Source organism: Aquila chrysaetos, chromosome 13 (genome assembly GCF_900496995.4).
Source record: "Aquila chrysaetos chrysaetos chromosome 13, bAquChr1.4, whole genome shotgun sequence".
NCBI classification, from domain to species: domain Eukaryota; kingdom Metazoa; phylum Chordata; class Aves; order Accipitriformes; family Accipitridae; genus Aquila; species Aquila chrysaetos.
Genome location: NC_044016.1, coordinates 36,506,536 through 36,532,741, shown reverse-complemented (window position 1 = coordinate 36,532,741; position 26,206 = coordinate 36,506,536). Strand labels below are relative to the sequence as shown.

The window sequence follows — 26,206 nt, the reverse complement described above, 5'->3', positions numbered from 1 at the left end:
GAGGATGGAGAGGAAAATTCTGCCGAAATGCTATGTGTTTTAACCCTTTCCCAAGAGCCTCTTCCCAGAGGAGTTGTTCCCCTGGGAGCTTGTTAGCACCATGAGATGTGTCGTGGCGACGGCAGAAATGCCAACCCTGTTCTCTGCCTGCCCCAAGCGCTCCTCGAAATGCCTGGGACATGAAATCAGGACCCTCTGCTTATCGCCCGTCAGCGAGACACGGGTGGGCAGGGAGTCAAAGGAAACTTCTCCTGCCCCGATTGCAGCCAGGGTAAAGAGGTACAGCGAGCACATGTGAACGGTTTCCTCCTTTCCAGCTCAGGACTGTCAGAGGATGATTAATGGCCAACGCCGCGGAACTGCCTTGATTGCCAAGTGCTGTATTGTTAGCACTGACATGTAACGAGCCCGGACATACTTTAACACAATTCTGCACCGTAATCTGCAAATAACGTTCGATAGACTTAATTTGTTAAGTATTTCCCCCCACACAGTCCCTCTCCCCACCTCCTTTCCCTTTCAAAGCCATGTCAGAGTGGCCAGGGGCCTGGCCAAGTGCCCTGCAGCCCCCCAGCCCCACCGCAGCACTGGCAGCCCTGGCTCTTGCCAGAGCTTTCCCTCACTGGGTCGGCTGCTCCTTTAGGTTTCAGCTAGGGAGCAGCTTTCTCTCTTCTCCCCAGCCAAACAAAAAATTGACTTTTTATGCACATCCAACCCTGTGCAAACTCGGTCCCCTGCTGCCGCTGTGCTCCAGTGGGAGCTGCAATAGTTGCTGGCAATTTTGGGGTTCCACCAGATGACTTTGGGGCTCCCCATGCCAAGAAACAGGTTACCACGCCAGCTGGCACCTGGGTGAGGGTCCCCTTGCACCCAGAGCAGCTCCCAGCTCCCGGGTAAAAGCCCCAGCACAGCCACAGTGAGTTACAGCAGCACCAAGCGCTCATGGAGCACGATTCATCCTCGCGGCACTTTACAAACACCGTATTAAATAGTTATTAGGCATCACGGTTAGCAAAGTGCTGGGTTTGCCTTTTAGAGCAGCTTCCCCCAGGAGCGCCAGAGCGGCCAAGCCTGGGGAGGAGAGCGGGGCCGTGCCGGAGGGTGCTGGGAGCACCGTTGGATGGGGATGGGGACGGGGACAGGGATGGGGATGGGATGGAAATGGGGATGGAGATGGGAATGGGGATGGGGCGGGACTGGTGAGCAAGAGCTTTCCACCCCACCGCTCCGGCTGCGCATGGAGGTAACCTTAAACGCCGAAGCAGGAACCGTGGGGACAGAGTTTTTCCACCCCTATTCACAACTGTCAGGCGGTGATTAATGGCCAACAGGCTCGAAATTGCCTTTATTGCCAGCCCGGCATTGTTACTTGTGACAGCTAATGAGGTTAGACAGACTTTTACACAGCGCTTTACGCCGGTCCCGGCAGAGCAGCCCCGGAGGGGTCGGTGCCCCGGGTGGGGGGACCCTCCCCGCTCCCCAGCAGTGACCAAGCCCGGGGGGGGGCTGCCCGCCTGCCAGCCCTGGGTCTGTCCCCCACGGGGCTGGGGAGAGGCAGCAGGCGGGCTGGGACCGTGGTGCTAACGAGAGCGCTCAGAGACCTTCCAACTTGTCTCAATTAACTTTGCAGTAAAACCCGCGAGATATTTTTATATGGGTTCCACTGCAGTGGGGCAGGGAGGAACGGGGCAGGGATGAAAAAGTTTTCAAGTGCCGGAGAGAAGTGGGTGTAATAAACCATTTGTTCATATAAAAAAGCCCGTGCTGTTAAAAACCAGAGAGCTGCGGCACAGACACCACCGAATGTTCCTGGCCCCGGGTCCAGAAGTAATGATTTTCTTGGCTTTTTTTTTTTTTTTTTTCAGGATTATTACAAATAATATTTACCTTTGTGCTAGTTCACATCTTGATGCTGTTAAACACGTGGCCGCAGCTGGTTTCCCATTCAGGGTAATGATATAGCGCCGATGTTATGAAGCAAAACCTCGCCTGCAAGCCAGAACACCCCACATTTAAAAATCTATTACTTTTCAATATTATATGAATGTATTTTGCTTCAGCTCAGAGCAATTTCCTAGTTTACCCTTATTAAACTGAGAGGGGGCTGAGCAGAGGTTCTTGATTTATGAAACACATACTAGATTCATTAAAACCTTTAAAGATTTAATACATTTTATCAAGGCCTTAAATCTGGGCAAGCGTTTTAAAAAAACCTAATACAGAGTGTATTTCATCTCTGGCGCCCTTTTGCGCTTATTTAAGAGCTGTAAAATTTGGATTGACAAATATCGCGGATATTTCATTCCTTATTTCTAAACGGCGCTGAATCCTCCTGACAGGTTTGTTATATATAACCCTCGGAGATCTATCAAGTGTAAAGATCAAATTATTCTCCTTTATTGACATTTTATACGTCTCTCCCATGTTTTTTAAGTCCTCCTTCAACAATTATAGAGGTGGAAGATTTAATATGTTTTCGCCTGGCCTGTCACTTTTCCCGTTATTGCCCCTCCGTGTGCCCAAACAAGGTCCAAAGCGGGGAGCGGGAAGGGGGCTCCATCTTGGCGGGGAGCGGGATCCGGGGGAGCGGGGCCGTGTCCGGGCCCACGGGCGGCCTGGGATGGCTCCCACGCACGAGCCAGAGGTCAGCGCAGGAGAGAACCTTCCGTGGGTGCCTCCCCGGGTGCCAGGACCCCGCGGGGCCGGGCGGAGCACCCCCCCCCCCACGCCGTCCTTGGAGAGGGGACACGGGAGTGCGGGCGTGCGCGGCCCGCCCGCCTTCCCCGGCCCTGCCGGGCGAGGGCGGGTCTCGAACCCGCGGACCCGCCGCTCCCGCGCCTCCACCGCCCCCTGGCGGGGCGCCGCCGAGGCGGAAGGGGCGGTCGCGCTGTGATGACGTCAGGGCGGCGCCGGGCCGGGGCGGCTGAGCGGGCCGCGCCGCCCGGGAGAGCCGCCGCCGCCGCTACCGAGCGCCGGGCATGGCCCAGCTGGGCGCCATCGCGGCGCTTTCCCTCAGTTTCCTCGCCGCCGCCTTCCTCTCGGCCATCCACAAGATCGAGGAGGGCCACATCGGCGTCTACTACCGGTGAGGCGGGCCCCGCGGCCTCCCGCTCCCCGCCCGGCCGGGCCCGGAGCGGGCCGCCTCTCACGGCCCTCTGTTTCCTTCCTTCCGCAGCGGCGGGGCGTTGCTGACCTCCACCAGCGGGCCCGGCTTTCACCTCATGCTGCCCTTCATCACGTCCTACAAGTCAGTGCAGGTGCTGCTGGGCCGCTGCCCGCCGGGACCGGGGCCCTGCCGCCGGGTTGGCTCGGGCTCCGGGGGTCTCCCGCCGCCCCGGGCTCGGCGGAGACGTGGGGTGGCGGGTTGAGAGCCGTTGTGGTAAACGCCGGGGCTGGGTCGTGGTGTCGGGCTGGCGGGGGTCGTGGTGGTGTGTGCTTGCGCCCGGTACCGGGGGAGAAGCAGCTCACGGGACTGTCCCGCTGAGCTTCGCCCGAGGGACCGAGTGAGGCAGGTTCGGCTCTTGCTTTCGGTGGTTTCCCCGTGGGGGGTAAGGGGGAGATGTGTGGAAAAAACCTGCGGCTATTTCATATGCTTATAAGCAAGTGGGATATGTGCAAGGAAGATCCTGTCTCTTAAGCCTCTTTTCTTAAATCTCTTTTCAGACCACGCTGCAGACAGATGAGGTGAAAAATGTTCCTTGTGGTACCAGGTGAGATGTTCAGCTGTTACTGCCCGAAGTCTTTCATTTTTGCTAGAAACGTTTGGATCCTTTCCCTTTTTTTCCCCGCCGCTTGCTCCAGCGTGCTTTAAAACATGTAGATTTGCCTTCACGGACTGGATTTCCCACCGCCGTCCCAAGTGAAATCGGTGAAAGGCTCTGTAACGCATCGCCCAGGCTGATGAGCCCTGCTGGGATGGTTTATGTGCAACCATCCTCAGGGTCTGCACTGAGTTTTCCAAGCCTGGGCCCACGTTTCATGATCCAATTTCTGGAGACACGTGTAATTGAAATCAGGAACCTGGTGCAAGGAGCGGGGCGTTGGGGGGTTGCCGGAGTACCGCAGCGGTGCTGCACGGCCGGGTTTGGTTGCCGTGCTCAGTCCGCTAGAGGGGAGTGTCCTCCGCTCGGAGGTGTCCGGCTGCACAGGCAGAACACTTGGCCTCCAGCAGACTTCATTTTTTTTTCTTCCTTTGGCAGTGGAGGAGTGATGATTTATTTTGACAGAATTGAGGTGGTGAATTTCCTCATCCAGAGTGCAGGTGAGTTCTTCTCTATTCTTCTTGCACATACTTGTTCTATGCTGCTAGTTGCTGCACTAATACCTGAATACCATCCATCGCTTTTGTTATTTGTTATATTACAGCCCCACTGGCCTTTATGCTTCAGTGAAGAACTGATTTGAATGATGAGGTGTGCAAGAGGTAGGGGAGACAGGGTATCTGAGCAGAAGGCTGCTTCTGAAGCCCAAGGAGAATGACCTGTGCAGCCTTTTTTCCAAATTCTTTGATTTTTTAATGTCCAGTTGGTTGCAAGTGTGGTATAACTGCCTGGCTCATCGGTGGCCTGGTTCGAGACCTCTGTTTTATGCCAGCTGCAGGATGCCCTTCCCTCATTGTGCATAGACCACACAGTCTCTGTATTCTGCAGCTCAGACGCAACCCATGCGTATTTACAAATAAAGGGCTGTTGTTAGTTAGATGTCCTTCTGTTTACAAAGCAGAATATTGGTTAGGGTATTATGAAATATTAGCAATAAATAAACCCCCCCTGAACAAAGCATTTGTTTGTGGTGCAGGCTTCCCTTGTGGGTGGATTCCTCATTTCAGATTGGTACTGTGACTCTTGCTGCTGTGACTGAGCCATAAGGTTTTCACCGCAAGTGCTCAGCCCAACCTCCCATCCCTCCATTGCAGTTGTTAACACTGGTTTCTTCTTTTCTAGTGTACGACATAGTGAAGAACTACACTGCTGACTATGACAAAGCTCTCATATTCAACAAGATTCACCATGAGCTGAACCAGTTCTGCAGTGTCCACACGCTGCAGGAGGTCTACATTGAGCTGTTTGGTGAGCTGCTCCTCTGACCTTTTGCTGTCGGATTGATGGCTCCTTGAGTGATGTTTCTGATGGATATTTGCATGGTCTGTTGGTGCGGAAGTTACTTCCTCCAACTGATGGGCTTTTTACGTATTAGTCCAGTGTCTGCTCTGTTTGGAATCAGGATTGTTAACCACCTACCGTCATTTACTCCTTGTTATCTTTTGGTGCTGAGTGCTTCAGTATGTTGTAACAAAAAAAAAAATCCAAACCTGCCAGTAGTAGCGGAGGGCTTTAGGGAAGGGAGCAGTAATTCTGCAGTGTTATATGTGTGTTTAGCAAATGTGACTTGTTGAATCGGTCACAGCATTTGCTAGTCCAGATGGAAAAGCCAGTCTTATGCTCTTTGCTGTTACAAAAAGTATGAGCAAGCACTCCCAGGCCTGTGAGTTTGATTAGCTTTGTGTCATGCACATTGCTGCAGTGCCCGGGCACTGCGTGTGAGCGCTGGAAAACAGGACTGCTTGGCAAGGGCCTGCTGACCTTCCCTCCCTTGCTTCAGGCCACTGGGAAATTGGGCAGCACAGACGCTGGGAGAACACATTGCAAAAGAGTCTGAAGAAAAGTGGTGGTTTCTTTGTGGAAATAGACCAGCTGCTGCCAGTGCTGAGTGTTTTATTTATGGCTTTGGAGTGACGAGAAATCCCTTCCAGCGTTTGGGCAGTACTACAGTGCTGACTGCAGGCAAAGTGTTGCTGTGAATGGTTTTGGACCCCAAATGGACAGAATCTCTCCCTGAAAACACGGGGCGTTTGCAAAACTCCTGTTCTCTGTTCAAACTGGGCTTTCCAAGAAGCCCGGCTTCCCACCTTCTGACATGCCTCTGCAGAAGATGCAGAACTGGGGCTCGGTTCCCCTCCAGTTCCTTTATGGGACTGCTGGCGGCTGTACAGGTTCTTTGCTGATGGAGTCTCCAGATGTCGGCAGCTGCTGACGACAACTGCTTGAAATGGACTCAAAGCCACTGATTTGCACAGAAGGAACTTGTATAAACTCCCATGTAACTCTTTGTTTGAACTGAATGTTTTCTGGCTCAGGAGTTCTGAAATGGGGCACAGCCCATTTCGAGCAGACTTATGTCATTCTCTGCCCCCACATCTGCAAGCAGGTGCAGGAAACTGATAACAGCTGTTTCCTAAACTCCTGGCTGAACTTCATTATGAGTGTGAGTTCCAGATAGCTAAACTGAGACCAAAGCAAATAATCAAGGAGTGCGATGTGATCACTTTCAAGGCCATTACATTTTTATTTTCCCTTTGCACTTCTCAGCAGGCCCCAACTGGAAACACTGATCTCCTTAGAGCTTTTCATTGAAGCAGGGTTTTGGTTTGTATTTCCTTTTGAAATTTCTTAGCTATGCCGAGTTAACTGTTATCCATTGAGCCAAACAGACGTTAACGATGATTTTTTTGCAGCCTATTAAAATAACTAATGCAGCCATTATACATGTCTGCCTTTCCATTTTCTTTGTCTCCTGCTGGCACAGATGCAGTTCCTAATCAGTCATGATTTAGCTGGACCATGTTACTTCAGGATCTAGTTGGGAAGATATCAATGCGGAAATGGGTTAGAGCACAGATTCTTTATCATAAAGATGTTACTTCTGGCTCGGAAAGATTCCAAACTGCAGGTTATGGGAAATCAGAAAGAGTTTCATTTCGTGCCTGCCACGTTCCTGTAGCCTGTCCCAAGTGTTTGGTGCTGGTCAGTCCTGCTTGATGTGCTGAGAGAGATGGCAACGTGCCTTGGGGTCAGGGATGGTTTTTCTCAGCCCAGCACTTCTACATCAAACTTACATTTGTACTTACTTTCCAGGAATAAGAAATCTGAGCCATTCCAGCTAATTCTGTATGTGTTGACAGCAAGCTGCCTTGCGGGGTTTTTAGTTACTTTTTTTTTTTTTCCCCCCCAATCAGATCAGATTGATGAAAACCTTAAACTGGCCTTGCAGCAAGACCTAACGACAATGGCCCCTGGATTAATTATACAGGTAATCAGGATTCCACTTTTTGTTGTCTGAGGCACAGATCGTAAGGAACGGTAAGGGCTAAAAGGAAATAGGAAGCTGTGAAACTTTTTTAGAAAATTGCTTTATAATACAGACTTTGCTTAACTTGAGGAATGAGAACAGTATCCTTTCCATCCCCTCTTAGCTTTGATGTGTTGGGTTTCTTCTGGTGTTATTCTGGGTATTGGTTTACCCAGGTTATAATCTCCTGTCAAGTCTGGAGATCATTCAGTCCTACGTTTGCTCTGTGGAGTTTGGACCTGGTCACAATTTCTGCACCATGTGAAAGCTTTGTGTGGCAGAGCATGCCCTAAGTGTTAGCTCCCCCTCCCTCTGCAGCCTCGGGCACCATTTGGCTTTTGATTGTTGGCTGCTTGCCTATGTTTTCTTCGGTCTCTCTTTCCAGGCAGTTCGAGTTACAAAGCCAAACATCCCTGAAACAATCCGGAGGAATTATGAGCTCATGTAAGTGCCTGAGACTTGCACCTTTGTGTTACCAAAAAGAATCGGTCATCCAGATTAATGTGTTTTCACAGCATGCAGTGATCGGAGTGCCCACTGCCAGGCCTGCTCTCAGCCTCGTGCTGCCATTCAGAAAGGGTCTGGTGAGGCTGCACCAGATGAGCACGTGTCTGTCGCTCTAAGTGGCTGGCAGGTCACTGCTGAGTTAGAAGGAGTTTCTCCATTTTGAACACAGAAATTATTTGCCCAGGGGCTCCTTTCTCTTGACACTGGCCCTATTTTAAAAAGGCCTCCCAGAGCGTGTGAGTGAGTGGCAGGTGGATAGATTCCACCACTAATCCTGTTGTTTGACTAGGATGGAGAAACTGTTGATTCAACAGGCTGAAGACTTGCAAAGCTTTGAAATAACTTTCTTTAATAGCACTTGACATACTGATCCCTTTTCAATGCTCTGAGCCAGCTGCCTTCTCTTGCACTTGATCATTCAGAAATGCTTATATTCTCTCAGCCCTCTGCCAACAGAGCGTGTGTAGGCCAGAATAAGATCCCTCTCGTCCATTTTGCTTCCCTAGCATTTCATATGACTTTTTGGTATCGTGGTAAGTCATGGGCAGTATAGTCATGATAGGCAGAATCCTAAATCAGCCTGTTATCTGTTGCCATAAATACGGGAGGATATGTGTTGAGAGAGAGTTGTTCTTGACTCCAGTCTCTCTTCCCTGATTGGGAGCAGAGGCAGTGTATTTTATATACACACTTTTAAAACTTCTTAGCTTATGTACAAAACAGTAAGATAGAAAAGGCTTTAGCATGTAAAATGCCATTTGATTGGATGAAGGGTGATTTCAAAGCTGTATACTTCCAAATGAAGAATAGCCATCTGTGAGGGCAAGGCTTTTACAGGATTTTCATTTCTTACTTTGTTTAAATAATTTCCTCACTAACGGTAGCCCAAAAAACTTACAGATGTGGATGGTCTGTGACCTGTCTCTTGTAGAAGGCATTATGGTAGCCTGCGGAGAGTAGCAGGGAGAGTTTCACATTGACTTGACTGAAAAGTCTTCCTGCTGTGGAGGGGATGAAAAGACACTTTGGTTTAGAAAAAAAGCAGCTCTGTGTGTGCAGGTACATGCACTCACTTTCCTGATTGCTGCCTGCCCTAAACACGTGCTTGAAGGTGGACTGAGCCAACAGCTCATCCTGGAGATGCGGTAGGCCACACCACTTCAGTAAGCTCACGTTTTTTAACTGGCTTCTTCTGGCTCACTAGGGAGAGTGAGAAGACAAAGCTGCTGATTGCAGCACAGAAGCAGAAGGTGGTGGAGAAGGAAGCGGAGACAGAAAGGAAGAAAGCCCTCATTGGTCTGTATATCTTTGCTTGAAGGCAGTAAGTGTAGGGGTGTGTGGTGGGGCAGGCAGTAAAAAGAACTCGGACACTGGGGAGGGGTGCACCTGGTTCACTTGAGTGATCTCTCTGCTGCATCTGTTTGCTGCTGATCTGAAACTCTTCCAGAGAAACTCAAGAGTTTTTCAGGGGGTTCCAGCTTTGCCCACAAATGTAGACTGACGCCTTCTGAGGGCTGAAAATTCTTCCCACAATTTATTTCCACCAGAAGGGGGTGGTGAGGACTTCCATGGGTGAAGCTGCTTCTGGCATTAGGAAGACTGTGTGACGACAATGTGGATGTGTTCTTTTTCATTTCAGAGGCAGAAAAAATTGCACAAGTTGCTGAAATAACTTACGGACAGAAAGTGATGGAAAAGGAAACAGAGAAGCGAATTTCAGAGATTGAAGGTGAGTGGTGAGCTTTCTAATACGTAAATGTTCTGTGGTGAATTTTATCTAAAGATCTTGAAGCAGTTCACCATGGAGTTAAGTAGTTCTTGAAGTGTGTGTATTCACTGTGTTCTTCAATTCAAGCTGACATTCACAGGGGTGAAGTTGCTGGTCTGAAGTCTTTCATTTTAGCCCATGTATGTGGTACCTTATGTAATACACTGCAGTTCTGAATGGATGTGTCTGAATACTCAGATTCTCCCAACATTTTCACAGCCTGTTTTGCAGTAGAGTTTTCAGGGGAGCAGATCAGTCAGGATAGTAGAAGGCATTCAGGATACTTGGGCAATGACAAAGTTAGTGAAGCTTGACTCCAGTTTCTTAGGTGATTCTTCATATAACCTAAGTGCAGGAAGTAAAGTTGTCACAAGTACAGAGGAAGGGAATGGCAGGCTGGTGGCTTCCTAGAAGAAGTCATGCCAGGTTTTGGATAATGGCTGCGGACTCTCACAGAGAAGTGGAAGCATCCTAAAATATTACTCTGCAATCTTGTGGGGGCAGCCACATCTCTTGATTATCTGCAGTAGGGTAGAATTGTAGAAGCTTTCTATCCTTTTCTTGCTTAGGATTCTTCTAGAACCTGTCTCTTTCTTGGAGGGGAGAAGAGGTGCACAAATTTGGCTTTAATTTTTTGTGTAGTGTGAAATATCTAGAAAACAACGTCTGGCTATTACTCTGCAACAGCAGGGGTCTGTTATGTAGCTTCCAACTCCTAAAGGTTGAGAGAAGGGGAGGGGAAGCTTCTTCTATTGAAAAACGCAGTATTTTGCTTTAACCAATAAATCTGCTATATTTCTGGTTAGTTTGCGTTTTTGCTTTTTCATCCTCCTTTAGTTTTGCAGCGAACTACTTTTAGAAACTAGGACTGACCAGAGGCAGGAATAGGAGCGTTTCTTTGCAGACTGTGCTTCTTGAAATTCTCTTTCTCAAGGTGATCCTTCTAGGAGGTTGTACTGTTAAGATGTCCCTCCACCCATCTGATACAATGCTTTGTCAAGGAAATTCCAGGACATGAAAAGGGGTCTGCATTTCCAGCTCAGAGTGGCAAGGCCTTATTTTCAATTACATTCATTATAGACCCTGTCAAGCTTTGCAGAAGGCCACTGAGGAGCCAGTTCAGAGTTTTACAGATCAGCAGCTTCTCATTAAGAAGTTCTTCACAGAAATACAATGGGTTTTATTTCTTATAAATGTGTGTCACCGGATGTCAGGCCTTCAGTTCAACTCTGTGCTGGCAGAGGATTCCTGTCTCCCTCATTCTTTCTAGTGTCTCTGACTGGGACCACTCTTTTTTAGCCAAAAGAGAGGAAATTGTGGGCCAAACCATCCAATTGCTTACATGATTTTTAAGTGTAGCAGCTCACAGGACTCCCTGCTAGTATAGGTAAACAAATGGTTTATCCAGCTGTGCAACTCTCAAATCCAGACTGGCATGTATTACAATCGTGTGGCTCCCTGTCATAGAAGGAATGTCAAGAGATCACAGCCAGATTACACTTGTCTTAGCCTTAACATGGTGGCCTGGTTTCACATCATTATCATTGGATAGATTAAAAAGTCAGAAGGAAAAAAAGGAGCGCAATACAGAAAGGGGAAGTGTTTATTTCCTTAAACGTCTCTGCTGGGAGTCAGGGAATTTCAGTATCCTGCAGGATCAGACCCTTTACACAATTGTTGATACCGCAGAGAGACAGCTCTCCAACATCTGTCCAAGGGGCAGAGCCTGTAAAGGTTAAAATCGCCTGCCTCTACGTGCCAGAATCTTAACCTCAGTATCCCAGACAAAATCCCATCTGGGGAATTGCATTCACAGTCACAGACTTCATCTGTAGAGCAGTCTGCTGTGCTGTTCTTGGAGTCCTGTGCAAATGTCGTGGGTAAATACCACTTTTGCAGTGGAACAGTTGCTGCGTTTTCAGCACGAGAGTTAGTGGCTGGCTAGAGAAGAAAGAGTGTTCTCAGCCCGCGTGACAGGGGTAGTAATAAAAACCTTATGTTTATAAAATGCTTTGAGGTCTTCAGTTGCAGATGCAATTTACGTATTTAATGCTATCATCCTGCAGCATTTTAGATGTAAATTGAGATCCCATTTCTGGGTCTTCCATTTTGTTCCCTCTTCCCCTTGTATCCCATACAGTTTAGATGTGGTACTGGCCACTTTTAAACATTTTCCAGCTGCAAATGGTGCTAACATGGCTGGAAATAAAAATCTGAATATGAGAGCGTATGTTTTCTTCCAGATGCAGCATTTCTTGCAAGAGAGAAGGCGAGAGCTGATGCTGAATGCTACACTGCTATGAAAGTAGCTGAGGCTAACAAGGTATTGTTATTTCCTTACACTATGCCTTGAAGCAGGGCTCCTTACATTAGGCTGTATAGAAATAACTCAGCCAAAGAGCAGTCTGTGTTTATTGTTTGCTTGTTGTGTCTCATTGTTTATGTCAAAAAGCAAAACAAAGCCATCTCCTCTCAGAAGAGTTTTCATCGAGACTGAAACAATTAGATCCTTATTTGCAAATGCATTTTCTTCTCTGGACAGATAAATTTGTGTCAGGATACATGAAATACCTGGTCATCTCTGGAGACAGCTCTGCTAGATGCTAATGGCTCCCTCTGTAGATAGAATATCAGTTTCAGTGTTGCCCTTTTACACTGTTGTAATCGGAAACTTCGATTCATTCCAATCTGTAAGCTGGCAAGCAATCAAAGCAGGGACATCTCTAGAGTGACACGCAGGCTTAGAGTAAACAAGTATTCAGGTAAAGAACAAATGGAGCTGATCTTATACACCAAACTGACTAGCCTGGCAAAGCCTTGGTACTGCAAAAGGGAAAAGGAAAAAAAAAAAAAAAAAAAAAAAGAGAGAACTGGAAACAGAAAAATTATATGGATAGAACCACCAGGCTTGTTACTGCCTACAGCAAGTTCCCAGGACATCCCAGCAGGAAGACTTTCTGTTTTGTAAGGGTCAGTGAGAATGGACAGAGGTCTGGAATGTTTGTGCACAAGTTTTGTCCCAGTTATTCTATCCTCTCTCTTATAATGTCATTATCCTGAACGAATGAGCTCTGCCCTCTGAAACAGACTCGTCAATCTACTCTCTGGAAAAAAGCCACTTGTATTTTTCTTTCCAGTAGCTTGCATTGCAAGGGCTTTCAGTGAGTTATGTGCTTTCGAGCATCTCCATCTCTGGTACATTTGGCTTGAACATTTCCCCAGCTGCTTCCGCCACTTTCTCATTTTGCCATTTAGTCACTGGGATTTAGAGCTTCACTTAGACATACTGAAAGAGAGCCTTCTTTTGGGCGCTCCGTCTTTTCAGCTGAAGAGAGGATGAGCATGCCTGCTAGCGTTGTGGAAAAGTAGATGCCTCGTACGCTCATGACAGAAATTTGCTTTTGACTGAATCCAAGCTGTTGGTGATCCGTTTTCTTTTTGTGCAGCTGAAGTTAACTCCTGAGTACTTGCAGCTGATGAAATACAAGGCTATCGCAGCAAACAGCAAGATATATTTTGGCAAAGATATTCCCAACATGTTCATGGACTATGCGGGAAGCCAGACCAAATTTGCAGAGGGACTGGCAGAAGGAATCCAAGAAGAGGATGGGGCAGGAACCAGTGAGGATACAAAACTACTTCATAACATCAACTGAAAAGAAAGATTTCTATTCGTTTTCTATCAAAAGAAACATGAACTGGGAAGTTCCTTTTTGTTTTCCCCCTTTCCTGTACTGAATGAGATGAATCAGACTTAATCCTTTCAATCTTTTGTATGACAATTAGACACAAAGACTTTGGTATTTATGGGGTGGTTTTTTCTGGTAACTTCTAAGCAGCCAGCTCCAGGTATGTCCTCTAGATGCACCTCTCCCTGCCCTTGGACATATAGACCAAATTATTTTGGAGAGGCTAGCTAGACTATCTGTTCTGCAGCCAGCTTAGATGGGTACTTAATTTTGGATTGAAGTGGTTTGTAGCAGTTGGAAGTAAAGAAATGTTGAGGTTTTGGAGGGAGGGGAATTGCTGCTACAACTTGTTTTGTTTTTTTTTTTTTTTCTTGTTGGAAATTTCAAGTACTTTATTTCAAACTCCTTTTAAAAAAAGGTGCTAGACTTTTGTACACTAAGCGTGTCTGCTTGAAGGTCCGGACCTTGTCCCAAGTGGCAGGTTACTGCCCATTTTGTGGGGCACTGGGGCGATCTAACAGCCTATGTCTATGCTCCAGGTCCGTCCTGAGTGCAGGGTGTAGCTAATGCACAAAACCACCTTTTACTGAGGTCTGAGTCGATGTGTTTTGCCTTGGTAGGGCAGCTGAGACCATGTGCACAGTGAGTTACAGAAGTTCAGCTGAAATCCTGCAGGTTACCTGGTTACCGTGGGGGGATCTAAGCCTTAGACCATGTGTCACGCAGGTAGTGGCCCAAACTGTTCATTTTCTGCATCTTAACACTGGTTTGTTTTCCATTTGTCATATTTGGGGAGCACAAATGGAAGTCTGTATTTTGAGGCTTTTTCCAGCAGTTTAGCTGCTAGGTGAGGGATGTAGGCATGCTGATGAAGGCAGTGTCCTGCCAGTGGATAATTGGACTTGACTTTCAGTGAAACCAGACGGCAAGCATGGTACTTGTCACAGCTGTCATAGTTAGAAAACCTAGGGAGAAAAGAATTTTTGTCTCAGGGACCCTGACTTTGCAAAAAGCCTTGCTGGCAAGTAACTGCTTGAATGACTAGTCCCACGGTCATTATAGTACGTTACCTGCCTCTGTAAGACCAACTGGATTTCAGTGTTTACAGTGTCTTAGTAGAAAGAGGACATTCAGGTAAATTGAAATGAATGGAACCGAGTTACTGTTGGTTTGGCGTTTTTTTTCTGAATAGACCTTGTGAAAGGAAGATTTACTAGTAGCAAAGGACACAGAACGTCATACCGAAAAGTCACAGGGCAAAGAGAAGAACCTCTTGTCTCTGAACTGTCCAAAGATAAATGTTCCTTTTTTGCTCAGAACAATGCTATATAACATACCTTTTGCTTCAGAAAACTGATGAATTCTTCACGTACCAGATGCAAAGAGGTAATAGGGTTTTGTTTTACACCCATGCAAAACTTGAGGGGGTGTTAAAGACAAAAGTTCAGGCCTAGAGAGAACACTTTTTTTCTCTCCCTAATCCATCTGCCACTTGGCAGGAGAGCCTGTTTATTAATTGCTGTTATAATTTGAGGCCAACGTACTAATATGAGATGATGCAAGTGTAAGTGCTAACTTTAGTTGTCAGAGACCAGCCTATTGCATTTACAATCTTGTGCCCCAACACTTGCTACCTACTACACTTGGTTTCACTCTTCAGTGTTTTAAATATGCATTAGTCTTTTTAATAAGGTGATCACACTAAGATAGAAATCTGATTAATTTCAGCTGCTGGTTCCAGTATTTTTACTTCAGTTTTCTTTTCCCTGTTAGGAGAGTGACTGTCGATACTTGAAAATGCAAAATAAAAGATAAGCATCAGTTTCTGCTGGAGAAAAGTCCCAGCTCCTATGTGTCTTCTTTGTATTCGTTAGGAAATACGAGCTAAGGGAAGTTCCATCTCCAGACCTATGTACTACATTAGACAACCAAGCAGTCAAAAAATTGCATCAATAGGTAGGCTGTAATATTACTGGCTTTTTATAAATAGGTTTCTGCAGGAAGATTATGAACAGGAAATAGCAGAAATTTAGCAATGAGGTAATAGTACCTAAACCTTTGAGGATGATCTCATTTGGGATTGTTCTACATTCATGTTAGAGATTTCCATTAGTAACTAAACCCTGCTTTTAACACAAGTATTTTTGACTAATGAAAAGACCCAAATAAGCCAAAGTGGTATTATAAACTATGTTTTTGTATGACTTCATGGTAAGATGATAGTTTGGAATAAATAGGTCTTAATGATGTTTTTAATTGAAAACATTACTGCTAAAGTATTCTTGTAATTTAGATAAATTGTAATAAGAGTAAAAAAGCAAAAACAAAGTTGAAATCATACTAGTCTTCACAAGCCAAAATCCATTGTTGCATTTTCATTCAGGTTTCTTCATCATATGTATAATTTCCTTAATTTTCCAGAGTAGATCTGTCACTACATGTAAATCTTTATTCCATCTATCTCTTTAACTGACATTTTGTCTTATTTCCACAATCTGAAATCTTGAAATGAAGATCTGAATTTTCAAACCACTCTGTATAACAAAAAAAATACAAGTTTTTGGCACTGCTGATACCCGAGAATTGCTGGCAGGAGCATGGTAATGCTTTACCAGTACAGTCTTTGATCATCTTATGTATTGAATTAAAAGCCTTTTTATTTTGGTATTTGCTATTGACAATAAAATGGCCTTCAATTTTAATATCAGTCTTTTTTTTTTTTTTTTTTTTTTTTATCATGGATAACCCTTAACACAATGTGTAGATATATTTGCAGGGGAAGATTTACCAGGGGTGACAGACATGAAGGCTGCTGCTCGTCCGGTGGGAGAGTGTGGAGCTGTGTGGTGCTGCGGATCGGTGCTGTGCTGGCAGACGCCTCTGCTGCTGCACGGTGCCAGTTCTCCATTTCCAGTGAGGAGGAGAGAGGAAAGTGGAGCTCCGGCAGAAGAGGGGCAGAAGCGTCTGTGTCGGCTCAGCAGCCAGCCGAGGAATGCCGCAAGCATCTTTTGGCCCTGCTTTGCTAACCGGATTGGTGAAAAATATGGTAACAAGACTTCAGTGGCAAATAGCTAGGATTTGGTAAAGTTTGCAGAAAATCATTGTCGTGTTTTACCAGACAAAGGGCAGGAACCTTCTGGGTATTTTTAAACAGCTGTGTAAATACTGTCATTGCTCAGAATACGGCCAGGGAGAGTAAGTTCTGCACATTAAGGCAAATATTTTAGTTAATGGCTTCCAGCTGGCAGTTTCCCATTCTTTCCATCTGACTTGCCGCGATAAAGGCTGGCATTGTCCGTGGCCCCGCGGCGCCGGGGCCTCCCGTGCCCCGTGGCGTCTCCGGCTGCGTGGCTGCCACGGGTGGCTGCGACGCTTTGTGGCTGCGCTCCAAGGGCTCCCCGCCACCCGTCCCGGCCTTCGCGGCTCAAACAGGGCGTGCAGAACAAGTGGTGTCTCCTGCCCTGGTTTTATGAAGTTTTTTTTCTGAAATTGTTGAAATTTGCACCCTAGGGAGACTGCTCTTCGTGCAGGTGGGAAGAACACAATTTGGGGGGGTGAGTTGCAGACTTTTTTGTTTTGGGGGTGTTTTTTCTTGGAGCATGTGAGGTATGCGGGTCAAAGTTAGTTCGGGAGTATCATCGTGATGGGTAGTACTTGCCCGCTGAACAAACAAGGCTGCTGGCTGCCAGATTTTCTTTCCAGTCGTGAGGGCCAAGGGTTTCTGTGGATGCCTGCCTTCCTCAGAGCCGAGCGAAGGCTCTTGCCCAGACCTCTCAAAAGCTGCAGCTGGTGGAAACCTCTTCCTTTCCCCGCTCGTCCGCAGAGGGGACGGTGGGGTGGCCGGCGGGGTGCCAGGGCAGCGTTACACCGTGCTGACGCTGCTCTTGTTCGTTGCAGCCGGGACCCCCCAGCTCTCCTCGCCGCCCCATGGAGCGGTATCGGGCCTCCATCCCAGCCATCGCACGGGCAGGTAGGTGAGTTTGGGCAGCTCCGGGTGGCAGCGGGGCCAGCCGCTCGGTCCCGTTACCCGCGGTGCGGGTGGGTGCCTGGATTTGTCACCAATTTTGGCCAAAACTCACCAAAGGCGCTAGGGGAGGGAGGAAAGGGAGGTGTGTGCACTGCAGGCAGCCCCAGCTAGGCCCTGCGGCCCAGCCGTTCCCCTCAGGAGCCCGTCGAGGCTGGCGGCCGGCCCCGAGCCCCGCGGCCGGGCCTTCACGTTGCCCTCCGCTCTGACCGCCATGGCGGCCGCTGACCTTCTCAACATGGCGCCGCCACTGCCGGGCCCCGCCCCTCCGCTGCCATTGGTCGGCGATGCGCGGCGGAGCGATTCTATTGGCCGCGGGGCGGGGAGGAGCGGCGCGCGGGTGCGTGTGTGGCGGAAGGCGGCGGGGCCGACCGGGGATGTGGAGAGCGGGCATGGCCGCCGGGGAGGGTTTGGGCCCGGCGCTGCGGGCCGTCACCGAGCAGGTGCAGCAGGCGGCAGCGCGGAGGCCGCAGGTGAGGGGCGGTGGGGCCGCCCGCCGGGGCGCGGAGGAGACCGGGGTCGCGGGAGGGTGCCCTTACTCCGCCGGGCCGCTCGCCATGGCGGCAGGTCCTCCGTCACCATAGAGACGGTCCCCGCATCGTGAGGGCAGGTCCTCCGTCACCATGGAGACAGCCCCCCCGTCGCCACAGAGACGGGCCCACCGTGGAGGCGGCTAAATGTTCCCCCCAGCGAAGGAGACGGGACCCATCATCGTCCTTAGAGATAGGCCTCCCTCCCAACATAGGCACCGGCCCCCCCCCCCCCCCGTTACCGTGGAGGCCGCCCTGACCCCCCCCATGGCAGCCTCAGGCTGTGGGGTGACCTGAGCTGGGGCCGGGGGGCCTGGCTAGACGCTGCAGGACACTGGGGAGAGCGTGGGGCAGGTTGGAGCCTCCCCTGGACGTCCCCCTCACCCTCCGGTGCTTCTGCAGGGTCTCCCGGCCGTGCAGCCACGGCTGGTGGCTGTCAGCAAGACGAAGCCAGCAGAGATGGTGATCGACGCCTACAGCCATGGGCAGCGCAGCTTCGGGGAGAACTACGTGAGTTGGTTGGGCCCCACGGGTCTGCGAGTGGGCCCCCACGCCAAAGGCAGGCACCAGCCAGCCCACTGCGTGAGGGGAGCTAGCCTCGGTTATAGCGTCAGGCTCCTGGCCTTGTGTTTATGAGGCACACATTGGTCCCAGGAACATGCATTCCGGAGAGACCGTTCTTATGGTGCAGGCACGTCTGGTGTGGTTTTAACGAGAGACTGTCTTGAATTCTCCTAGGTTCAAGAGTTGCTAGAAAAGGCATCAGACTCCAGAGTAAGTACGCGGTTCCTTATATATTCTGTCTCCCTGTATAGCTTTGTCCTGAGAGCTGTTCAGCAGAAGTCCTGGTTTTTGTTAAGGATTTGGTAATGGAGGCTGTTTGATCAGATAAATAGTGGGGTTATTCTTAGCTCTTTGCCTCTGCTCCATTCCCCCTCCTTGCCTTGCTGGCTCCAGAGCGTTCTGTGAATACGCGCGCCTTAGTCGTGAAGTATTTGACTGAACAGTGCTTTACCTTTTGTGCTTTCTGCTGTAGGAGATACAGAGTCTTCATTTCAAAAAAAATGGTAACACTCAGTTTGGGGAAAATATCATTTTATGACTGTTCAGTTACAAAAGACCTTTGCCTTCCCTGCTCACCTTGTAATGTTCTGCAGCCACAGCCCTGTTCCTCTCCAGACTGTGAAGCAATCTCACTACATGTCACAAGCACTGCTTGAGCTGTGTCTTTCAGGGTAAACAAAAGAAGATTGGGTACCTGGTATTTTGTTTGTGGGCAAACTAAGGCTTAAGTACTATGTGGGGGAGAGGGAATTGTCATTCAGACCTAACTGTTCCTCTCTGCTTTTAGATTCTGTCTTCTTGTCCAGAGATTAAGTGGCATTTTATTGGCCATCTGCAGAAAAATAACGTCAACAAGTTGATCGGTAAATTCTATTTAATTTTATGTGCAGTGGCCCTGTGGGCAATAGTCTTCCAATGTTCAAATAATAACAACCTCCATGTACATTAACTCACCAGTGGCTGTCTCTGTGAGCGAGCTGAGTTGTAGGTACAAAAATTTCTGTGCCAGCAGAATTGCCCTCAGCCTGTGTTTCCTCCCCAGCTGTCCCTAACCTGTTCATGTTGGAAACAGTGGATTCTGTGAAACTGGCAGACAGAGTCAACAGCTCATGGCAGAAAAAAGGGTCATCTCAGAAGCTGAAGGTCATGGTGCAAGTTAACACGAGTGGAGAAGACAGTAAGTGGCTTTTTCTGATGATATGCAGGTTTGTCCTGCTGACTTGACAGAAACAACCTGAATGGGATGGGTTGGTTTGAGCTCCTGAAGCATTTCGCTAAGCTAGGATGAAACTTGCTCCTCTGTTAGCTTCTGCAGGGAGGGGAGGTCTCTGGCAGAGCTTGGCACAAATCTCCCTGCTTTTTGCCAGGTAAGCATGGCCTTCCTCCCGGAGACACCACAGCTGCTGTGGAGCATGTCATCAACAAGTGTCCAGGCCTGGAATTTGTGGGGCTGATGACAATCGGCAGCATTGGGCATGACCTTAGTAAGGGCCCAAATCCTGACTTCCAGGTAAGATTTTCTAGAAGAGAATGTCAGCTGTTGGCTGGCCTCCTGTTACAGTCTGTCTGTCCCAGCCACACCAGTATGCTGTCCAGCTGCAAGTCTGACTGTACATTGTCAGTAGAAACACCTTGTTCAGAGCTCTGTGAAGTATCAGTGTTAATGCAGCTGTGAGGCTCATTTCTGCAGAGGCCGGGTGCCCATATGCATGTGGTTCTCTGAAGCTGTAGCCAGGATATTGGCAGGGGCACCTTGTGCAGTAATTACTGTCCTGGATCCTCTGGTCCTGCTTTCAGATGAGGTTTCAGTCAGCCTTCCTTCACACACTGTGTGCACAGGGCTGCATCAGGCAGAGGAACTGGGTCTGCGTTCCTTGTCTGTCATGCTGGTGTGATAATTGGATATCTTCAGAAGATGTGTAGACTTGTAAGTACGTGTGTTGTCAGTAACGTAGCCTGTAATGGGAAATCTCCAGGTGCTGTTACGGTGCTGCAGAGCAAGCTTCAGTGGGAAGTGTGGGAATTTCACATTCTGTGTGAAGGAGACTTCAAAGAAAGGCAGAAATCGTGATCTGTGAAACCCTGTAACGGAGCTGGCATGGCTGTCAAGTATGTGATCCTCTCCTCTTTCCTCCTCCCTTCTAGATGCTGCTATCTTTGCGGCAGGAAGTGTGTGAAAAGCTCAATCTCCCCGTTGAGAAGGTGGAGCTGAGCATGGGCATGTCCACAGACTTCCAGCACGCAGTAAGTCTGGTTTCCTTCTGCCACCCCTTCTCTCGGGAAACAAACATACCAGCACCAGCAGTAGGCAACCCAAAGTCCAGCCCAGGTGTCATCCAAACAGGCCTCTTAGGTCTCCCCTTGGCTGGAGGTACTGATGGTGCTGTTCCATGAAAAACATCTCTCCTGGACCTGGGATAGAGTTCTGGGGTTCAAAACAGACTCTAGCTGTAGCTGCAGATGGCGAGTACGTGGGGAACCATCCTTCTATGACATGGCGAGTGGACTGTGTTGGCAGGTGTGGGTGGCAGCCCTGCCCTGAACTCCTCCTTTCTGTCTCTTTGTAGATAGAGGTTGGATCCACAAACGTCAGGATTGGAAGCACTATTTTTGGAGAGCGAGATTATTCCAACAAAGCAGTCGATGGCAAGGCCCCTGCTGAAACTAAAGGCAAAATGGAGACCTTGATGGCGCAAGGTCATTAGATGGGGAAAAAAAGTGGCCTCAACAGAGGACAGATGATGGGAGACCTCACTATGCATTCTTACCTCCCTCCGCATCGGTACCCGATCATGATGGTGAGAGGGAATTCCTCGTAACAGAACAGAGGCCAGGAATGCCTCATAATTTATTGTGATTATAGAGTACCCATAGAAACTGGAAATTTTAATAACCAACAAATTATAAGAAAATTTATGGTTGAAAGTGACTGTGGTATCTTGGCTCCTTCAGGGTCATTAAGAACAGTGACTTTTGGATAACTAGGTTGAACAAACTAAATACTTGTCAGGATGGAGTTGCTAATGAGCAAGATGTATCTGCAGCAGTGTCGGTGACTGTGTTTTCACTGAGGACTAAATTCTTCATTAAACAAGTTATAATCTTGCCAGAGACCTATAAATGTTTCCCCAAATAAAAGTTTTGCACGTGGTCAGTACTGAGGGATGCTTACATAGAAACTGTGTTAGAGACATACTGTGACGCTGGAGAGACTATATCCATTTAAACAGAGGACAAATAGCAAGCACACAAGGATGGATAAGGAACACAGTTGCCAGCATGAATTCATGGCGTAATGTTTTGGATGCAGATCGTAAGTGTGGGAGTGTCTTTTCAGCTGAATTTTGTATTTGTTCTTTTCAGGCTGACACTGCTAACTTTTCCCATTGGTTCCATGTCTGCTCAGATCTTCTGGGATGCTTTCAACCTTCCCCTCTTGTGAAGTGTTGTTGGGAGTTATTTTCATCCTGCGTAGTAGTTTTTGACACTGCAAGTTCTTTTTGGTCAGAATGGGGCTTTTCAGCAAGGTCCTTGGTCTGTCAGCTTGCTGTTGCTTTCCAAGGCAAGTCACTTAACCATTTGGTGCTTCCACCATCCCGTCTGCATCTGTATGAGGATAATAGTACTTGCTTGTCTCACAGGGCAGCAGTGAGGTTTGCTAGAGGCCCTTCAGGAAAAGTACTTCAGAAAGTTAAAGTGTTACCATTCCATGTGTTCTAGGTTCCTGAAAAAAAGTCCTGTTGCCACTGACAGAGCTTCTAGGCTATGTCTTAATATCTTAAGCGCTGGTCTAGCTGTCGCTTCTCCTGAAAGAGGGAAACGAGACTCTCTCACTGCAGTCACTGTTTCATTCAGATGTGAGCAGAAGCTCCTGCATTGTCACGTGCTACTTGGCCAACGGTAGCTATGGCAAGTCTCTCTTGTAACCTGTGTTACAACTACATTTTTGGGCTTTTATGTGCTGCTAAGAGGAGGAGACATTGGTTGCCAGCAGAAACATCCTTCCCAGGCTTTTCTCTGTGTGCGTGTGGTTAAATCTAGCTGTTGGTTTTATTCTCTGACTATTAATGCTGAATGTAAATTAAAAGAGTCAACTCTAACACCAACCTGTCATAGCTACACGGTTTAGAAGCAACATGCAGTCTGAGCTGCCCTCCTCAGCACTGCACCATGTGTTGTTTCATAGTCTATTAATAAAAAGTGGTGAATTTTAATACCATCTGTGCCAGCTATAAAGCTATTAAAGATGTTATTTTTATGTTCCAGCGTTGTGAATAAACGCCCTGAGTTGTTGTTGAAGCTATTTCCCTAACCTGGAGCTGCTGTTGAGCAAGACTTGCTTGTCTTGGGCTGGAGGGAGGGAGGGTGGTTTGAAAGACAGCTGAGACAGAGCTGGCAGAGAAAGTGAAGCTTTTCTTTGATCAGAAGGGGAAAAAAATAGCTGCCGCGTTGGGCGGGATGTCAGATGGTGTGAGCTATTTCTGGAGAAGCCCTCTGGGTGGCACTGCTCCCCAGGTCCGAGGCAGGGTTCCTGGTCCACCGAAGGAGGGACAGCAGCTCCTCGGTACTGCTCAATAATGAATCTCAAAAATAACTCTTATTTCCCACCTGATGGCTGAAGTGAATCCCTTCCACCTCTCTTTTCCCAGAATTCCAGCACCACGCACTGACCACAGATCCTCGTGTTCACAAATTTCACAACTTTAAAAGCCTTTTGTTTATTTTACAGAACAAAGTCAGGACACCCATTCTGTCTGAATTTGATTCTGACGTGCAAAGACTGCTGGTGTCCCTGCAGTGTTTGTTTGCTACTTGTAAAATGTTGGCTAGAACTCTCCATAGCAAATGAGGAACGAAAGTGATCTGCTATCTGAGCTTACAGAGCTAGCCCAGCCCCGGAGCAGTCCGTTCTGAGCCTGAGGGGGTGATGGGGGACCTCTGCTCTGCTCACCCCTTGCTGACGGCCCTTTCTCACCAGCCTGCGGTTCCAAAACCAGCTGTGCTGCCGCACTTCTTTTTGTTCGAGCACAGAACAGCGGAGCAGGTTTACATTGAGAATTATCTTGCGCTGTGGCTCACCTCCCCTCTTGCTTTTCCTCTCTCAGGCATTTTGTGTTTATTTCCTGAGTTGAACCTGGATGCTAGCCAAGCTTAATGAAGTAGTAAATGGTGTAAACTGGGAGGCGAGTGCACACCGGTGGATGTGGGGCAGGGCAAGGCTTGTCCTGGCTTCCGTGCCCTGGAGCTCTGGCTCGGCACAGCAGTATTTTAGGAGCAGACTGGCTCACAAAAGCGTGTGGTCTTCTGGTTTTCTGATCTCCCTGCATATACCATCTGCTAAAACATTTAAGGTTCCATCAGCTTTGGTGGTGGCCTCCTGCGTGAGACCGTGGCCGAGCTGCGTGCATCTTGGTGGTTCTGGAGAGCCGTGCCGCGTGGTGCTGGGGATGCTCTCGGCTGTGGGACACGTCTCCCCTCCAGCCAGGCTGTGTCTGGGCCACGCAGCTGGCCTGCGGGGAGCAGCTTGGGTGCTGTGCCGGAACGGCAGCGCCGGCTGCAGCTGCGGTGGCCGGTGTCGGGCTGTGACAAGGCGCTGGAGAGGAGAGCAGCATGAGCTTCTGCTCCCTTCCTCTGCAGCTGTTTCTCTCACCCATCCTGCTTCCAACTGGCTCTTTTCTTCTGACTGCCTCGTCCCTGAGAGCTTTGCCCTGCTCCTCCTGTGGCCGAGCCTCCTGGAAGCTGGTGCAGCGGGCAGTGCCCGACGGCACCTTCTGTTCCTCCTCGAGGCGCCCGCTTTGAGCCCAAGCCGGGAGGGTGCAGAGCCGCCGTGTCGGTGATGCCGGACACCTGTCCGGGGGGAGCAGAGTGCAGACCACCCACTCCTTCCGCAGAGGTCACCCGGCAGATGGTAACTGTTGGTCACTGGAGTGGAGCCAACGAGTTGGAGATGAAAGGCTCCCTGGCCTCTTAATGAACCACTCCCCGCGCAGGCACCTCGGCCCCCTGCAACACAAGCTTTATTTACATCTATTAAAAGCACTTGGCCGGTTTATTGAAGCAGCAGTGCTCTCGCTCCACACTCCTTGGGGCAATGTCACTGTCAATATTTGCCTTGGAGAATGCATCCAGCAGATGAAGGCTTGTTTTGCGGCCAGAGAGGGATGACTCCTCCCTCGTGACTTACAGCCCTTGCTGCTGGCCGATGGCGCAGGCGCCGTCACCTCCAGGAGCAAAGGCACGGCCCCGGGTTTCCCAGCAGTCCCTGGAGGTGACCCTTGTTTCCACACTGTCCCTTGGGTGGGGGCTGGCCAGGCTGACCCCCCCCCAGAGCCATGCCGGCGCACGGAGCAGGACTTCGCATGCGCTGTGGAGCAAAACTCTTCCCGAGGGCTTGGGGAGCATCTGTGGGCAGACTTGGCTGCCCCTAAAAGGAATAGAACTGTCGATGATGCTGGACAGGCTGGACGGGCTGATGTGCTGCTGCTTCTCCTTTCCTGGCTCCTGAGGAGATGGGCTAGCTGCCTGAGGCCATCCTCATCCTCAGGGAAGCGCCAGTGCCAAAGCAGCAGCCTCTCCTGTTAGAGGCACTCTCTGAAGTTGCTGAGGTCTGCAGGCTCCGGTTACCCGTTAGGTGAGAGTCCAGGCATCGTTCGCTTCCCTTCTTCCACAAAGCCAGGCTTGATTTATTTTTTTATCAGATAATATCCTTTGTGTTGCAAAGTATCTGGAGCCGAGCTTGGCCTCCCTGCCAAATCGCAGCGCAAGCTGGGTGCGCGATGCACGCAGCAGATGTGCAGGGAGGCGGTGGGTGCCGAGGCCAGCTCTGCGAGCGGGGAGGGCTTGGAGGGACACGAAAGCCTCTGCTTCCCGATGCGGGGCACTCGGTGCCGTAGCCAGGCCTGGTCCCGGTGCTCAGCACCCCGCCGTCTGCGGGCAGGCGCAGCGTGCTTAGCTTGCATGAGAAAATCGAGAGATTTGGGTGAGTTGCCTGCTCTGCCTCAGGCTCCTGCTGCGGCCAGGGATGCTGTGGGCAGGTGAGAGCCCGGGGACGGCCGGGAGAAGCTCGGCCCGGAGGCAGAGCCCGCTGCAGCCTTTCAAAGTGGAAAGCGTGTTTATTTCTGGGATATCGGGTTTCCGGCAGGAAGGCCGGCAACTGCCAAGGTTTTTATTGGATCCCAGTGAAAGGAATTTAGAGAGTCCCGTGCTTGTTGTCTTTCCTTGTGCCTGCAGTGGTTAAGGAGCGTTCTTACCTTTGAATGGGAGTGAGGGGCACACGGGGATTTGGCATCCGGCACCGGCACGTCCGTGGTGATGGAGTTTCAAACAGGTTGCCTTGTTGTCTCCCGGGCAGGAGGCATCAGGAGGGGTCAGGGCTGGGAAAGCGCAGAGAGGGGCTTGGAACTAGTTGAAAGAATCTGAACTCCGTTGGGCTCGAAGCATGTGGGAAGTGTTGCTTGAGCTCCTCTCCTTGTAGCGGGGCTGGGGCCGGGTTTTTCACATTTGTTACTAGTTTGGACAAGGTTTTGACTGTTCTTGGAGGTAATTTTATAGGAGATTGAAATTCTGAAGACCACGTACAGTGGCTTGATTGCTTCAATGTGTCGTGGAGACAACTCCAGAGCTCTGACTGCCCTTGGATGCTGCCAGCAGTGACCAACATCCTCCAGGGCCTGAGATCCGTGCCAAGTCCCGTTCCTGTCCATGCACGGGGAGCTATTGGCTTAATGCTGGGGTTTCCCAGGGCCCCTTCTAGCTCAGTTGTAGAGCCGCTGCCCCAAGGAAGGGGAAGAAGAGGGGCAGTGGCTGTGGTTTGGATCAGAGTCAGAGCTGCGCTCGGTAGGAACAGGAGTGCGAGCAGCTCCCTGGCTCTCCCTGCAGAGAAGAAATGAAACGGGCCATTAAGGCAACACCAAATAACCCGAGGGTGAGAGTGCTCTGGAGCAGCAGGGCCACCCGCAGCGAGATGCGAGCCCGGGCTCTGCTCGAGGACCCTCCA

General features: G+C 49.4%; 2 protein-coding genes across 6 annotated transcripts; both read left to right on the top strand.

The window, feature by feature from the left end:
• The first annotated feature begins 2,902 nt into the window (after nt 1–2,902).
• On the top strand, nt 2,903–17,062 carry ERLIN2 (ER lipid raft associated 2). 3 transcript variants are annotated; one of them, XR_003926318.2, is made up of 12 exons: nt 2,903–3,085; nt 3,176–3,257; nt 3,664–3,710; nt 4,200–4,261; nt 4,944–5,069; nt 7,016–7,089; nt 7,514–7,572; nt 8,840–8,931; nt 9,275–9,364; nt 11,647–11,726; nt 15,857–16,138; nt 16,990–17,062. XR_003926318.2 is itself a non-coding variant. In XM_030035230.1 (11 exons), exons 1-11 carry the CDS (start codon nt 2,979–2,981, stop codon nt 15,887–15,889), a joined length of 852 nt encoding a protein of 283 aa, XP_029891090.1. In that variant the 5' UTR covers nt 2,903–2,978; the 3' UTR covers nt 15,890–16,178. The 3 variants fall into 3 exon arrangements, 2 of the variants coding, with proteins under 2 accessions (XP_029891090.1, XP_029891089.1); XM_030035230.1 differs by lacking the exon at nt 16,990–17,062 and having other exon boundaries at nt 15,857–16,178; XM_030035229.1 differs by lacking the exons at nt 15,857–16,138; nt 16,990–17,062 and adding an exon at nt 12,850–15,794.
• Nucleotides 16,978–22,424, top strand: LOC115350269 (pyridoxal phosphate binding protein). 3 transcript variants are annotated; one of them, XR_005933814.1, is made up of 9 exons: nt 16,978–17,062; nt 18,049–18,156; nt 18,385–18,420; nt 18,998–19,073; nt 19,253–19,387; nt 19,578–19,720; nt 20,356–20,454; nt 20,778–21,008; nt 21,574–22,424. XR_005933814.1 is itself a non-coding variant. In XM_041128325.1 (8 exons), exons 2-8 carry the CDS (start codon nt 18,106–18,108, stop codon nt 20,913–20,915), a joined length of 678 nt encoding a protein of 225 aa, XP_040984259.1. In that variant the 5' UTR covers nt 16,989–17,062; nt 18,049–18,105; the 3' UTR covers nt 20,916–22,424. The 3 variants fall into 3 exon arrangements, 2 of the variants coding, with proteins under 2 accessions (XP_040984259.1, XP_029891578.1); XM_041128325.1 differs by having other exon boundaries at nt 16,989–17,062; nt 20,778–22,424; XM_030035718.2 differs by lacking the exon at nt 16,978–17,062 and adding an exon at nt 17,457–17,589 and having other exon boundaries at nt 20,778–22,424.
• Nucleotides 22,425–26,206: the final 3,782 nt, after the last annotated feature.